The sequence below is a fragment of the Coffea eugenioides genome, chromosome 4, assembly GCF_003713205.1.
Source record: "Coffea eugenioides isolate CCC68of chromosome 4, Ceug_1.0, whole genome shotgun sequence".
Classification (NCBI taxonomy): domain Eukaryota; kingdom Viridiplantae; phylum Streptophyta; class Magnoliopsida; order Gentianales; family Rubiaceae; genus Coffea; species Coffea eugenioides.
In genome coordinates, this window is record NC_040038.1 from 3,058,837 (window position 1) to 3,073,607 (window position 14,771).

Here is a 14,771-nt window from a genome sequence, read left to right on the forward strand (position 1 = left end):
ATATAAAATTAAAATTAAAAATATGCTTATAATGCAAATAAATGATTTATTTTTTTTGCAAATAATACCAATTCAAATATATCTAATATGCTATCAATACAATTCCCAAGACATAGCCTACGTACCAGCGCTCTTAATATAATTCTTTTAATATAATATAATATGATTCTTTTAATATAAAATGATTAATATAATTCTTTTAATTAAAAATGATGCTATGCTTTTTTTAGCCTTTTTTGTTATTTACTAGTATCTATATGTGTACGCTCATAGATTTTGAAACTTAAATTGAGTATGGTGGTGAAACATATACAAAACATTAGTAAGAATGAGAAATGACTAGTCTGACCAGAATTCGTGAATATTGCAAAATAAATTGTTGAATAAGTAAAAAAAAAAAAGAGAAAGAAATAAACTTGCCAAGATTTAATGGGTAAAACTAGCGATAACATCGAGGTGAGCATATTTGAGCTCGAACTTGAAATTTGGTAACATACTAATGAATATTCCAAGCAAAACTTGGTCTTGAAAAATTTACGAGTTTTATTGAATTTGGGGACGGGAGTTCGATAGAGGTTTGAGAGCTCGAGGACTTGCAGCAAATGACTTAATCACCCCTGAACATAGAATAGCTACACTGGTTATAGTCATAAACATTGTAACAAATAAAACTGAAATAATAATTTATAAAGGGTAAAAAATAAAAAAGCCCCCTGTGGTAAACCTAATACATAGAAAAGCCCCCCATGATTTCAAAATATACAACACGACCCCTCATGCTTTGAACTAAATTGTAAAGGTGACGGAATCCGTTAAAGTTAACGGAAATGGACAAAATGACCAAAATACCCTGATATAATTAAGCAAAAGACAGTTCAAAAAAATCATTTGTTTTATTCTCTAAATAGAGAGAATTGAGGGTTAAGGGGTAGAATAGGTATATTTGATAAAAATTAAGTATAAAAATTTTTTTTTAGGTTCCAATAAGTCATTTCCGTTAAATTTAACGGATTCCGTCACTTTTACAATTTAGTTCAAAGCATGAGGTATCGTGTTGTATATTTTGAAACCATAGGGGGCTTTTCTGTGTATTAGACTTACCACAGGAGGCTTTTTTGTTTTTTACCCATTTATAAACAATAATATAATAATTAGATATTTAATGAAAAAACTCATTAGAGTTAGTTAAGCTTTCGAATCTCCAAAATTAGTACTCGAACTTGATTCAAAATCTCAATCGAACAATTTGAGCTTGACTTGAACTCTATCAACACTATATGTTTAGGTCACGTTGCTCAATTAAATAACCCCCTAGGTGAACCCAAACAAATATCAAAGAAGTATGGAAGAAAAACAAAACCAAGAGTAAAAAATAAAATACAAAAAAATCTCAACATAATATCTCTTAATAGAGCAGCATATTGTCCTGATTTAAGTTATCAATAGTGAAGTGAAAATAAAGAGTAAACATTCCATGCTGAAAACCTAAAAAATGAAAAGAATAAAACATCAAATTAGTTCTGTCTATAATATAAAAAGAAATATATTAGGGGCGCAGTTTTATTTAGTTAAAAATTAAATGAGTTATTTGTAAATTATATATTTTTGGTTTCCTCCTCCAATTTCTGAGATTAAATCTATATATACTAGTGCGAGAGACATAACCTACGAATGTGCAAATTATGGATAAAGTTTTTTTTTTCTTAATAAAAAGATAGGAGTTATTTATTTTTCTTATTTTTTGGCAACGAATGTAAAAGTTATTAGAATTTTGATTTGGAAAAAAAATAGTGGGAAGTTATTTGAAGTCTTTATGAAAGAAAGTTATTGAAAGTTAGAATAAAAAAGTTATTAAAAATTGTTGAAATTGAATTTAGTTTATTTGTGGTTATATGTATAAAATATAAATCCTTACTTATTTGGGGATAAAATTAGAATAATAAATAATGATAAAAGATTTTGATGGCAAACGCCACGCTCATGCTGCTTTATGGACCATATAGAAAGATACATATATATACACACACGAACACTCAGGAGTCAGGACAGAAGAAAGCATAACTTGACCAAGACGAAACCTATTCTGCAAATCCACTCTACCCAGGGGAGCTCATTACCGAAATCTTTCTAGAAATCGAAGAGCCTATTTTGTCATGGCGATGGCGGCAGTCGAGAATAATTGGCCGGCGGAGGGTGCCGATAACGCGACGAACCATTACAATCAACAGCAAGGCGGTGGCGGAGGTAGAGGCGGGGGTGGAGAAGGGCTGCGGCAGTACTACCTGCAACATATCCATGATCTTCAGCTCCAACTCCGGCAACGTACCCACAATCTTCAGCGTCTTGAAGCCCAGCGCAACGATCTTAATTCCCGAGGTCTCTAATTTATCTCCTATTTTCAGCTTACCCTGCTCTTCCCCTTCCGCTAATCAGGGGAAAAAATAAGTTGAATTGATTTTTATTTAGCTCTATTTATCTGCTTTCTTAAGCTTTTCAGGTAGTCACTCTTATTTTGTTCTGTTTCTTTTCTTCCCTTTTCTTACTAATATCTAGTTAGTATTTAGCATGGGGGACGAAAATTAATGGATCAAGTCTGGCATTTAAATTTTGGAATCAAGGAATGTGTGTGGAAATTAGAGAGGAAATCCAGGAATTGGCAGGATGATGTTACAAATAGAGTGTCTTTACTGTTTATTGTTGGCCCTCTACTTGGCAATTGAAACTCGCCTTCGATATCAAGAAGTAATTTAGTGGACTTCCTTCAACTTCAGAATATACCAAAAAAAAAAATTAATGGATATGATGGTGGGGGATTGCATTTGGCCGATTAACGTTTGTTTTTTTTTTTTTTCCAACATAGGCACACTGAGAACATATTCGGATCAAGTATTGCAACATCTCATGGTTACATTAAGTTTGTCTTAATTTCGATGTGAGAGTGAGAGTGAGATGTGTTTGGTGTTATTTCTGTTGTCATTATTTACTTCTTTTGGTTGTGTACTGTTCTTTAACTGTTCCGTGACATGTGCTGTTATTTTTTGCTTCCAATGCAAACAGTGAGAATGCTGAAGGAAGAGCTACAGCTTCTACAGGAGCCGGGGTCTTATGTTGGTGAAGTTGTCAAAGTCATGGGAAAATCAAAGGTCTTAGTTAAGGTTGGTGATTTATATTCATTCCACGCTAATTAGGATTATCATCTGGTTAGTAGCCTTCAGTTTCTTCTCAAGCTAGTAAATTCCTAGGAAGTTTAGTCAATGATAAATAAGGGAATGAAACCATCAAAAACTAGTCTTAGTCCTTATGTGTGCAGCTTTGATGAAATTTATATCATTTTGAACATTCGTATTGATCTACTTTCATCTCTGACTCTACAACTTTCATACTGTTTACTTATGGTAGCTTCCTGTCCAAGCTATCATACTTTTACCTTATGATAGCTTTCATTTAGCACTGGCATAGTTATTACAGCTTTGCACCTGTTTTTGAATTTTTATTTTGCTTCCGTTATCTTTATAAGTTTACGAAATGTGCTGGGAATTTTTTTTTTCTTTTTTTGACATCCAGGTTCACCCTGAAGGGAAGTATGTTGTTGACATCGACAAGAATATTGACATTACGAAGATTACTCCATCAACTCGAGTAGCATTGCGAAACGATAGCTATGTGCTTCACTTGATGCTGCCCAGCAAAGTTGATCCTCTTGTCAACCTAATGAAAGTTGAGAAAGTTCCAGACTCAACTTATGACATGATTGGTGGTCTTGACCAACAAATTAAAGAGATAAAAGAGGTACAGTTTTGGGCTTCGGTTTTTTGCTCGCTGTGCATTCTGGTTCTCATTCTCTATGCACTTGTTAACAAGAGAAAAAGGTAACTAAGTACAATTATGGCTGGAAGGTTGCTGTTCTCTGTGACTGCTCTTGGAAATGGGACTTCTAAAGTGTTTGTTGTAGTCTGTTGATTCCACCATAAGCATAACAGATGTGTAGCTTTATGTTTTCTGTCTTTTGAGTTTTAATCCAATCTTCTGTCTTCCGACTATTTTACAGGTCATTGAGTTGCCAATCAAACATCCTGAATTGTTTGAAAGTCTTGGAATAGCACAACCGAAGGTGGGTTAAATAATGATGATTTGTTGATGTACATAATTTTATATGCTTATCTAACCTACATTGTATCGAACTATTGAAGGGAGTCTTGCTGTATGGGCCACCTGGAACAGGGAAAACCTTGCTTGCAAGGGCTGTGGCACATCACACTGATTGCACCTTCATTAGAGTTTCAGGGTCTGAGTTAGTTCAGAAATACATTGGAGAAGGCTCTAGGATGGTTAGAGAGCTTTTTGTCATGGCAAGGTAAATCCATTTTGCTCTTTAAATTCCCAGCGTTGGATTTAGTAATGTATCTTGAAGCCTTCTTTTTGCTTCTCTGAGTGGTTGAATTGCTATTATAAGAAGCAGTCCATGCAATTGACACTTATGATTTTTGACAGGGAACATGCTCCCTCAATCATTTTCATGGATGAAATCGATAGCATAGGATCTGCTCGCATGGAATCTGGAACAGGAAATGGGGATAGTGAAGTTCAACGGACTATGCTTGAGCTTCTCAACCAACTTGATGGATTTGAAGCCTCGAATAAGATAAAAGTAGTATTCAAGTTTCTAATCTAATGGTTTTATTTATGTGAAGTCTCTTTGCCTTTATTATATCTTCACTGGACACCTTCAATCACATGGTTGTTTCGAACTGATTGTAATGATCTATGCAGGTTTTGATGGCAACTAATAGAATTGACATTTTGGACCAAGCACTCCTTAGGCCCGGTAGGATTGACCGGAAAATTGAGTTTCCAAATCCTAATGAAGAGGTACTTCTGTGTTTCGCTCAGTTGTTCATTTTCCTTCTTCTGTTTTGCAACCTTTTTCTTTTGTTACACTGCATTTTACTCGGCAATGGCTACATTTTAGATTTATTTTCCAGATTTTCCTTTAGCCCTGGTGTTATCTAAACTAGTAGTCATATTCTAAATTTGCGAAAATGTCTGCAGTCTCGTTTTGACATCGTGAAGATACACTCAAGAAAGATGAACTTGATGCGTGGTATAGATCTAAAGAAAATTGCAGAGAAAATGAATGGTGCCTCGGGTGCAGAACTTAAGGTATGTCGGTGTTTTAATTGCAATTTTCATACTCTGTTCCGAAGTTAGTGTCTTAATTTTGAAAATGGAATAAGAGTACATATGGAGTTTGGTTATTGCGCAAGTAAAAGTGTTACTACTGTGGTATTCTGATCTACATCAAACTTCATGACCAGTCACCTCCTTATTATGGATGATGGAAAATAAATAAGCCGAACTTGCTTGTGCAAGACAAGGTTTCTACTTTTAAAAATGGCTTTTGTGTTTGAAAATTGGTCAAGGTTCTCCTGCTGGAATACTCAAGATTCATCTCCTTTCACTAGATAAATTTGCGTGCTCGAGCTGAATCTTGAACTTTGCTTATCTCGGTCTCTTCTAAATCCTTAGCATCATTAGGAAACCAATATATGAGTTTGGTATGTTGGAAACTTATTACTGAGAAGAGATTCTTTTTGCTTCTTTTGCAGGCTGTTTGCACTGAAGCAGGGATGTTTGCTCTGCGGGAGAGGAGGGTTCATGTCACTCAAGAGGACTTTGAGATGGCAGTGTCTAAAGTGATGAAGAAGGAAACAGAGAAAAATATGTCGCTAAGGAAGCTGTGGAAGTAGGCATTCTGAGGCTGCTTATTTTCGTTAGCAGTCAATTGGGTAGATGCAAGAGGATGTCATCAATTGTATGTTACAGTTAGCATTGGTGTCATAAAGAATCGAATTAATTTCAGTGAGGAACTTCCCCACATTTTTTTTTCCCTCGAGAGCCTACATTTTCGTCACTTGATATGTAATAACCTTACAATGATCTAGAAATGGCTACTCTCTGTATCCCTTACCGCCTGTATCACCTTTCACCTCTTTGTTGCTATAGCTTCTCTTTAATGCAAGTATATCTATAGCCTGTGAAGTGTATATTTGGGCTTTATCAGAGTATAAGATCCCCAGTGTCGAGTCCAACGATTCGAAGTCCTGTTGGGCCCTGGCTGATTGCTGTGACTGTGAATTCAGAAAGAAACCGTGTACCATTATTCACTATTAAACTAAGGTCTTGTTTGGATCGTGATGTTTTTGATAAAAAAGTACTTTTAGCTATTAAAAAGTACTTTTTTAGTTTTTGATAAACATCATCTCATAAAATTAAGAATACACTAATAATTTTTGGTGCTAGAAGCACTTTTAGCAAGAGTTTAAATTTGATACTTTTAAATTAGCTTTTGTAATTTAAAAATAAAATATTAAATTTAATCTTTTTATCCTATCTTATCAATTAAATAAAGAGATAAATGCATTTAAAAATTTTCAAATCATACATTATTTAATACAATCAATACTTCTTAAATTATATTTTTAAACAGTATATTTAAAAGTATTTAAATATTTAATAAGTATTTTTATTAAAAATTTTATGAACAAATAAACTGCGGTAACCCCAAACAGCCCTAAATATCTCTTCCTTAAGCCATGCGCCAAGTACGTCAGTTCCATCCCATGTGATGGGATGTGTCGTCGTTTTCAGTGAGGTAACCTAATTAGAAAACTCAAAAACCAAAAAAGCAAAAAAAGAAAAAGCAAAAAGTGCATCGAGATGTGATGTTGTTTATTTATTAGTATTTGCCACGCTTACAATCTTATCCACTTCCCAAAAAAAGCATCCGTTTCTTCCTTCCTTGTCGCTCACTTCACTCTTCCATCCTCCCTTCATCATCTTGTTAGAAATTTTTTTTTTTTTTTTTTTTTGTGGCTTCAGCAAGCCAAGCAAAGCCTCCTCAGAGCTTCTCTTTGGATTAATGCTAATGGCCACAACCCCATTTGCCCATTTCCCCACCTCCCCAGTCATCTGCTCCGCTTCTCCCCAACCCAACCACCACCCTAAACACAACCCGACCCGCCAGAAGTTATCTCCTTCTCCCTCCAACTGGTGGCCTCCACTTTTCGGATGGTCCTCCGATCCCGACTACATTCAGGGCTCCAACTCCGAGTCCAACCAAGAGAGCGGAGAGATTCAGGGCCATTCCGAGAGGGAAGCTTCGGGTCGGCCTACCAGGTCCAAGTTTGGTCTGGGGTGCTTTACAGAAGATAAGGCCAAGGAGCTGCGGAAAAAGACCATGGAGTCCTCAACCTTCCACGACATTATGTACCACTCCGCCATTGCTTCTCGTCTTGCATCGGACGCTTCTGCCTCTGGGACTGGGCGTCGTCAAGAACGCTGACTGTTAACTTTCGCGCTGGCTGGCTGGGCCCCACCTCCGGTTTTATGATTAATCAAATCCGTCGACTTAAAACTTTATGATCTATTACTGCTATGTAATTTGGTTTATTTCCCATTCAGATTATTGTTTTTTCAAGTCTTGGTAATAAAATATGTTCGGCATCGTTTTTTTTTTTTTTTTTTTTTTTTTGGGGACGGGGATTGGGTGGGTGGCGGGGTGGCTTCTTCTAGGTTGTTGCCCCGACTCAGCTGTGATAATCAGTTGCTATATTGCAGTGCTGTATCAATCTGTTGTTGTACAATTAATTTTACCCACTCTTTGATTCGGATTATTGGGGTTTTGCTTTCTTCTTCAATTTCTGGAGCATGCCTGCAATCTGTCCTTGTTGTAAATTCTAGTAACTTAGCAAGCATAGAAAAAAGTACAGGTAACTGGATCATAATTTCAGTAGAACCATCCATGTAATTTAAGCGTAGCCTTCTCCGTTTGTTTCAGGCCGCTGGGACCAAAAGGGTATTTCATTTTTTTTTTAATCCATTGTTTGATGTTCAAGTTAAAACCCCTAATTCCCAAAGAAATAGGACCCACCCAACATGTAACTTAAGAAAAAAATGGGGGCAGTAATAAAATCAAGCATTGACATAACATATGTGGGAGCACTGAAAGTTACTGATGAAACCCCTAACTTTTATTGGACTGAGACACTATAAAAAGCTGAGATTGAGAAATCCCAGAAAGCAACTCTATGGCTGTTAACCTTCAATAACGAGAAATCAAGTCAAGGATTGACTCATTATGTATACTGTGGCTTTATGCTTTCATCCATTGCCGCTGTAGATATGGAAGAGGAGTCCTGATTAAAAGTCGTAGTTGAGGGAATTTAGGGACTCGCCTCAATAGGAAGAAAGAGAGACCCTGGAATTAAGTATACACATCCATGCATGATTCACAACTTGACTCCATAGCCGCACAGGAACTACTGGTGGAGTGTCCGTGCTGTGGCCTGTGGGTCAGAAGAAAAAATAGCCTCCAGTTGGATTCTCCACCGGCACCAAACTCAATAATTTCCTGCCACTCGAGGCATTTTCCAACTCACATGGCTCGTCAATTCGTTCGCAGAAAGAAGCATGCTGAACAAGAGGAGGGGAAAACGGAGGCGAGGATTGAGGTTGGGGAATCCCAAATTGGAGTAGCTTTTTCCGGGGCAGCAGACATCTATAGTTTATTCGTTAGACGTCTAAGGACATCAAGTGTTGTACTAAAACATTTCTGAACAGGCGTAATTGTCACACAGAAAACTTGTGGTTTTCATTATTTTATCCGTTGGTTAGAGCGGATTTAAGTTCAAATGTCAAGTGCCTTTATAACCGGAATAGTTTTATCTCTTTTCACTAATTTAGATGTACTATAAAGTTAAAAATACAATTTTTTCCTTCAAATTGAGTGAAGATAAGATTCAGAATAGGGATTTTGCCAACAATGGTTATGTATTTCTTTTTCTTTTTTTTGGGTAGGTGTTAAGATAGTAGTGTGTATGATTTACTAATAGGAAACTCTCTCTCTCACAAAAGTACCTTTGGGAAAGGGCCATTGCGGTTGAAGTTTAGTACGTTTCAGTTCGTTTGTTGTATTTTTTACATTACTTGGTGTACAAATATTACATTACAGTATTTCGAGGTAAAAGTTGTGCACATGGATAAAATATTTGACATATATTTAGTACAATATTATAACGTATTTGTACACTAAAAATTTAAGCATGTACAACAATCGGACGGAACCACTCAAAACACATTTGTACTGAATCCTTATCCAATACGTTATTATACATTATACATAGGGTTCATTTGGAGTTGTGGTAACTTATCACAAAATACTTTGCCTAATAGAACTTTTAATGAAAGCCTTATTAAGTGCTTAAGCGTTTTTAAATATATTGTTTGGATATATAGTTTAATAAGTATTCATTATATTGGATAATATGTAATTTGATATCTTTTTATTTAGTTCAGAATACAGGATAAAATGATTAAATTTAATGTTTTATTTTTAAAAATATAAAAGCTATTTAAAAGCACCAAATTTGAACTTTTGCTAAAAGCTTTTTAACGCTTAAAATTGCATTCCTAATTTTATGGGATGGTATTCGCCAAACGCCTTTAAAAGTGTTTTTAGCATCCAAAAGTGTTTTTTAACTAAAAGCACCATAATCCCAAACGGTCCTATAACAATAGAAATCTAATAAAGGTCCTAGTGTTTTCGTAGATCTTTCAGACTTTAATTAGTGGTTCTTGTGGCTCCTTCCAAGAGCCTGCATAGCTAATTAATACTCTATCCGTTCCAATTTGATAGTTTTATTTCTTTTTTCATACGTCTCAAATTATAGTTCACTTCTCAATTGAAAAATATAGCTAATATTTAATTTCTCTAAAATGCCCTCAATTAATATACTTTGTTATCAGTGATTATAACCTATCTTATTCATTAATTGTTTTGATTTATGCCATGAATGATGCAATTTTTCATCAATATTATTGTTACAATTAATGTAAAGATATAATGGTTAGTTATACTACTACTATTAATGTAAGGGTATTTTAGAAAAAATAGTAGAAAAAATTTTCTCTTCCAATTAACTTAACTAATTTTTTTAGGATTAATCTTTCCTACACTGACAATGTATACACTATCAGCATTGGATGAATGATAACTATGCAAAATTTAAATTTCAAATTTAACTTTTGCACACATGTCATGAATTCAACGATGATAGTGTATACACTGTTAGTGTAGGAAAGATTTATTCATTTTTTTAACCGTATGAAAAAAAGTTAAAACTATTAAGGTGGCACGGAGAAAGTTGTAACAAGTTTATTGCAGTAAAAAGAGTGGGAAATCTAACCTACTTCTGTTGATTAACAACGGGGTCTGTTTGATAACATAAAAAAGTGCTGAATCTGAATTTCAGATGTTTTGAGTGTTTGATAAATGAAAATCCATTTGCTGAACTTGTTAAGTAGTGCTGAACTTGTGTGTATTTTTTTCAGCACAAGAATCCTAGCTGAATGCTTAATGCTGATAAGAATCAATGGAATTACTTCAACTACCTTATCTTATCTACCAAATCTACCCTTATTTATTAATTATGTTTAAAATTTTTATATAATTAAACAATCTAATATTCTCTATCTAATGATTTTCTATTTCTCTTTTCTCCCTTTTGAATGGCTTTCACTTCTTCTCCATACTCCTTATATAATATAATGCATCTTTTATATTAATTTGATTTAAAAATAAATATTATCATTTTCATACCTAACATTTTTAACTAATTAAATCATAGGTTCTATTTCTTTTTTGGATGAAAAGATATAAGTGCAAAATTGTCAAATTTAACTTATTAAGCATTCAGTTATAAATGTTTATCAAACAGTATAAATAAGTTTAGTATTAAAATTCAGACATTCATATATTTCTTTTCAGTACTTAAAATTCAATAAATTAATTGTTTCAGTATTTAGATTTCAGAATTCAGATTCAGTATTATCAAACGAACCTAAGTTCGGGAGCCGTGCACTTTTGGGATTTGCTAATGGCTTCCAAAATTTATATTCCCCTACTTGCATGGAAATGGAATTCAGGCAGTACGTAATTGCGATCACGCTGGCACAACAGGTGCCGAAAATTTTGCTGTTTGAATACAATACCGGGAAACGACAATAATATATCAGCCAGACCAAAACTTAATTTGCGAGATTAGCGTTATGTATTGTACAATAATGTTGATTGCTCTCTTCCATTACCTGCACCAGATGGATCGTTTATCCTTCTATCCCGACCAGAGACCAGGGCTATTCGATTATGTTGGCTTACAACTATGTGAAAAACAACAGTTGTTGTGTCACCCAAATAAAACCTTCCATTTTTGTACTGTATAAATCTTGCAGGAAATCCTCTCCAAATTTCCAAAGATCTAACTATCTCTGCTTTCTGGTTTCTAGCCAAACAAATCTGATTTCTGTGTCTTCCTCTCTCTGAATATGAAGAGTGTAAATGTTGTATTAGTGCTGCTCTGCGCCATCTTGCCTGTTGCATTATCTTTCATTGATGGTAAGCTCTCCGCAAATTCACTGCTAATTTGCTTGCATTTTCTTCTTAAGCACTATGGATTCACGCATTTCACGTTGAAAAACTACAAGAGACAAAATTATTAGCTCTATCATTAATAGTTGGCATGGATGCCACTGATGCATGATTTGTTCTAATTTTACTTGGGCAAATGCGCAGGTACTACAGTAATGCATTTCATGAGCCATACAAATATGATACATTGTTGTAAATTCTTTTGGTATTGATGAATTTCCAGGATTAGTCCCAAATGGAGACTTTGAGGAGGGCCCAAAACCATGGCAAATGCATGGAACTGAGGTGGTGGATCCCCACTCAGTACCACATTGGGAACTTTCCGGGTTCGTGGAGTACATCAAATCAGGGCAGAAGCAAGGTGACATGATACTTCCAGTGCCTAAAGGGCATTTTGCACTCAGGCTTGGAAATGAGGCATCAATTAAGACTAAGGTTCAAGTCGCCAAAGGACTGTTTTATTCTCTTTCTTTTGGTGCTGCCCGAACTTGCGCGCAACGGGAGCAACTCAATCTATCTGTATCACCAAATTCGGAGCCAAAGGATTGGGGAATGTTGCCTATGCAAACCATGTACAGCACTGAAGGATGGGACTCATTTTCATGGGGATTTTTGGCCGAATCTAATGAAGTTGAGGTAATCTTCCATCATCCCCAAACGCAGAAGGACCAAGCTTGCGGCCCAATAATCGACCTGGTGGCTCTCAAGTCCTTCACTCTCCCAAAAAAATCAAGAGGTGACTTACTAGCTGCTATTGTAGTTACTAGTCCAAAAGAAGAAATTCTATTTGTGGCCTTCCATCTTCAGATGGAACTATTGAGTCCAACAGACGATCGATTCAATTTTTGCATCTCACGCATGTCATATTTTTCAAAAAGTAAAGTATATCACTGCAATGCTGTATTACTTCCCCTGTATATACTACATTGGCAAATGGCTTAGTGAATACCGAGAAATATGCATCGAGTCTCAGTCACAGATACGAAAAATTGCTCACTTCTTCTTCTAACTGACAAGTGTTCTGTGGGCAAGTGTTAATGCAGACATATTGCAGAATGGAAATTTTGAAGAAGGTCCCTATGTGCTCCCAAACACCTCCTGGGGTATCTTAATTCCTCCTAACGTCGAAGATGATCATTCTCCATTGGTGGGATGGATGGTTGAATCCCTGAAAGCCGTAAGATACATAGACTCCGACCACTTTGCAGTTCCAGAGGGCAAAAGAGCAGTAGAGCTGGTGGCCGGAAGAGAAAGCGCTGTGGCACAAGTTGTCAAAACTGTACCTGGCAAAGACTATGACCTTGAATTCTACGTGGGCGATGCTAGAAATATGTGCGAAGGATCAATGCTAGTAGAAGTGAACGCCAGCAATTCTACTTTTTACGTCCCTTATGAATCTAAGGGGAAAGGTGGATCCAAACTCGCGCTGCTTCGACTCAAAGCAGAGACTGGACGCACGAGGATCAGGTTTCTGAGCTCATATTATCACATGAAGAGTGATTTTTCTGGCTCCTTGTGTGGGCCGGTGGTGGATGGTGTGAGATTAATCAGGGTTCCACATGCATGATCAGGATTCTTGATCATAAACACACATTCATATATATGTTTTACTATTGTTTTCTCTGATCGATGGAAATTTAATAAAAATGATAGCCTAGCTTGTGATTTCTGATCGATGCTGGGACAGGGGGAAAGACGCGCACACATGCACGAAGAGAGAAGAGATATTATTAATATGGCTAACTTTGCAGCTGTACGTCTGTCTCAAGAGATGCTTTTGTTTCTCTATTTAACTATAGCCGGATGCTGCAATTAATTAGTGCAATAATATTAAGTTGCGTTTGAATTGAGAAATTTGACGAAAAGTTTGAAATTCTTTTAAAAATTTATAGTCATTTAGATTATTTAAGAGGTATTTAAATTTATAAATCACCAATTATTCTAGCATTTAAAATATAGATATTTCAATAATTAATGAATTACATACCCAAATACCTTCTCAAGCAAGTGATCCGGATGAATTTCAAATCTTTCATTAAAATTTTCAATTCAAACGAAACCTTACATTATCATTCATTCAGTAAAAATCCACTTTTCACGAGTATAAAAGAACATCCAAAATCAGCCAGTAATTGACCGCAAATTCTAATTTGAATCAAGGCTGGAAATCATCATTACAACATGCGTGGCCTTTTTACAAGATACAAGATTGGATTAGTCCCTAATAGACTACAAAATTGATCCTTTGTCATGTCAACTATATATGTAAAATTCGGCAAGAAAAAGGATTCAGCCAACTTTCAGCATAACGACCCAAATGTTACAGCAGATGCAGCGGAACAGAAGAACAAACAAGAACAGACAAGAATAACTTGGGGGAAATCAGATTTTATTAGTGTTTTATCAACGAGACCCTCGAACAGTTTAGCGAAGGTCGAAGATCTAATTCAAGACATCTCAACATACCTTCGACTAACATAAATCATGGTCTCGTAAGAGCCAAAAACATAGTTCGCTAGTGATTAACAAATCCCCTGTTTAGCTTTGTAATCATCAAATGACATCTTTCTTTTCTCATTTATATATTAAGCATAATCACGTACGAAATACATAGGAGGATAGATGATATGGGCAGCGGATGCAGAAAATCCAATTGATTGCTAAAAGAAAACTTGGAAGCATACAAGTACAACCAATTCAATTGATTGATTGCTTGCACCATTTAGATGGAGTAATAGCTCAACCGCCACCTCATTCCTTGTCGATTCACTTATTGTTGCACATGCCTTCTGGTAAAAATTAGAGAATTATTGCCGACCAAAAAAGTGCAAAAGGGTGGAGGTGAGAGAAGAAGGAAAAAAAATAGTAGTAGTAAAAGGGCTAATTAGGATGCTAATTGAGACACGAAATTAAGACAATTCAGTTCTCACTCAAAAGCTTTAGGTGCACATGGTCTGCCCCGTATCAGATCTTGAATGTCCCCATTTCCCAACTCTAAATTGAAAATTATGGTCTTCTTCTTCTTCTGCTGACACATTGGCACATACCCTCATGCAATCACTAAATTAATGGTATGCCTAATTAACCATACATATCTCAAGATTCCACGCAGTATATTTTGGTCATGAAGTCCAAGGTCTTGTGTTCTTGGACTGCAATTCAGTTGCCTTCCCAGAAGCTCAACCCATACGTACATTATCTATCTATTGCACCAGATCCATGTGCCTGGGACTTAGACAAATTTGAGGTTTATGTACAAATTTCAATTTTCTTATGTCATGATCAA

At 35.7% G+C, this 14,771-nt stretch overlaps 3 protein-coding genes across 3 annotated transcripts; all 3 read left to right on the plus strand.

Moving 5' to 3' along the window:
* Positions 1-2,056: 2,056 nt before the first annotated feature.
* Positions 2,057-5,963, plus strand: LOC113767812 (26S proteasome regulatory subunit 8 homolog A-like). Its single transcript, XM_027312015.1, has 9 exons — positions 2,057-2,376; positions 3,058-3,155; positions 3,565-3,789; positions 4,049-4,111; positions 4,191-4,354; positions 4,492-4,648; positions 4,771-4,869; positions 5,050-5,160; positions 5,607-5,963. Exons 1-9 carry the CDS (start codon positions 2,154-2,156, stop codon positions 5,745-5,747), a joined length of 1,281 nt encoding a protein of 426 aa, XP_027167816.1. The 5' UTR covers positions 2,057-2,153; the 3' UTR covers positions 5,748-5,963.
* An 824-nt stretch (positions 5,964-6,787) lies between these two features.
* LOC113768675 lies at positions 6,788-7,504 on the plus strand. The gene has a single exon (XM_027313127.1). It carries the CDS (start codon positions 6,920-6,922, stop codon positions 7,340-7,342), a length of 423 nt encoding a protein of 140 aa, XP_027168928.1. The 5' UTR covers positions 6,788-6,919; the 3' UTR covers positions 7,343-7,504.
* A 3,705-nt stretch (positions 7,505-11,209) lies between these two features.
* On the plus strand, positions 11,210-13,159 carry LOC113769331. Its single transcript, XM_027313789.1, has 3 exons — positions 11,210-11,452; positions 11,709-12,221; positions 12,529-13,159. The coding sequence occupies exons 1-3, from the start codon at positions 11,383-11,385 to the stop codon at positions 13,050-13,052; spliced, it is 1,107 nt and encodes a 368-aa protein (XP_027169590.1). The 5' UTR covers positions 11,210-11,382; the 3' UTR covers positions 13,053-13,159.
* Positions 13,160-14,771: the final 1,612 nt, after the last annotated feature.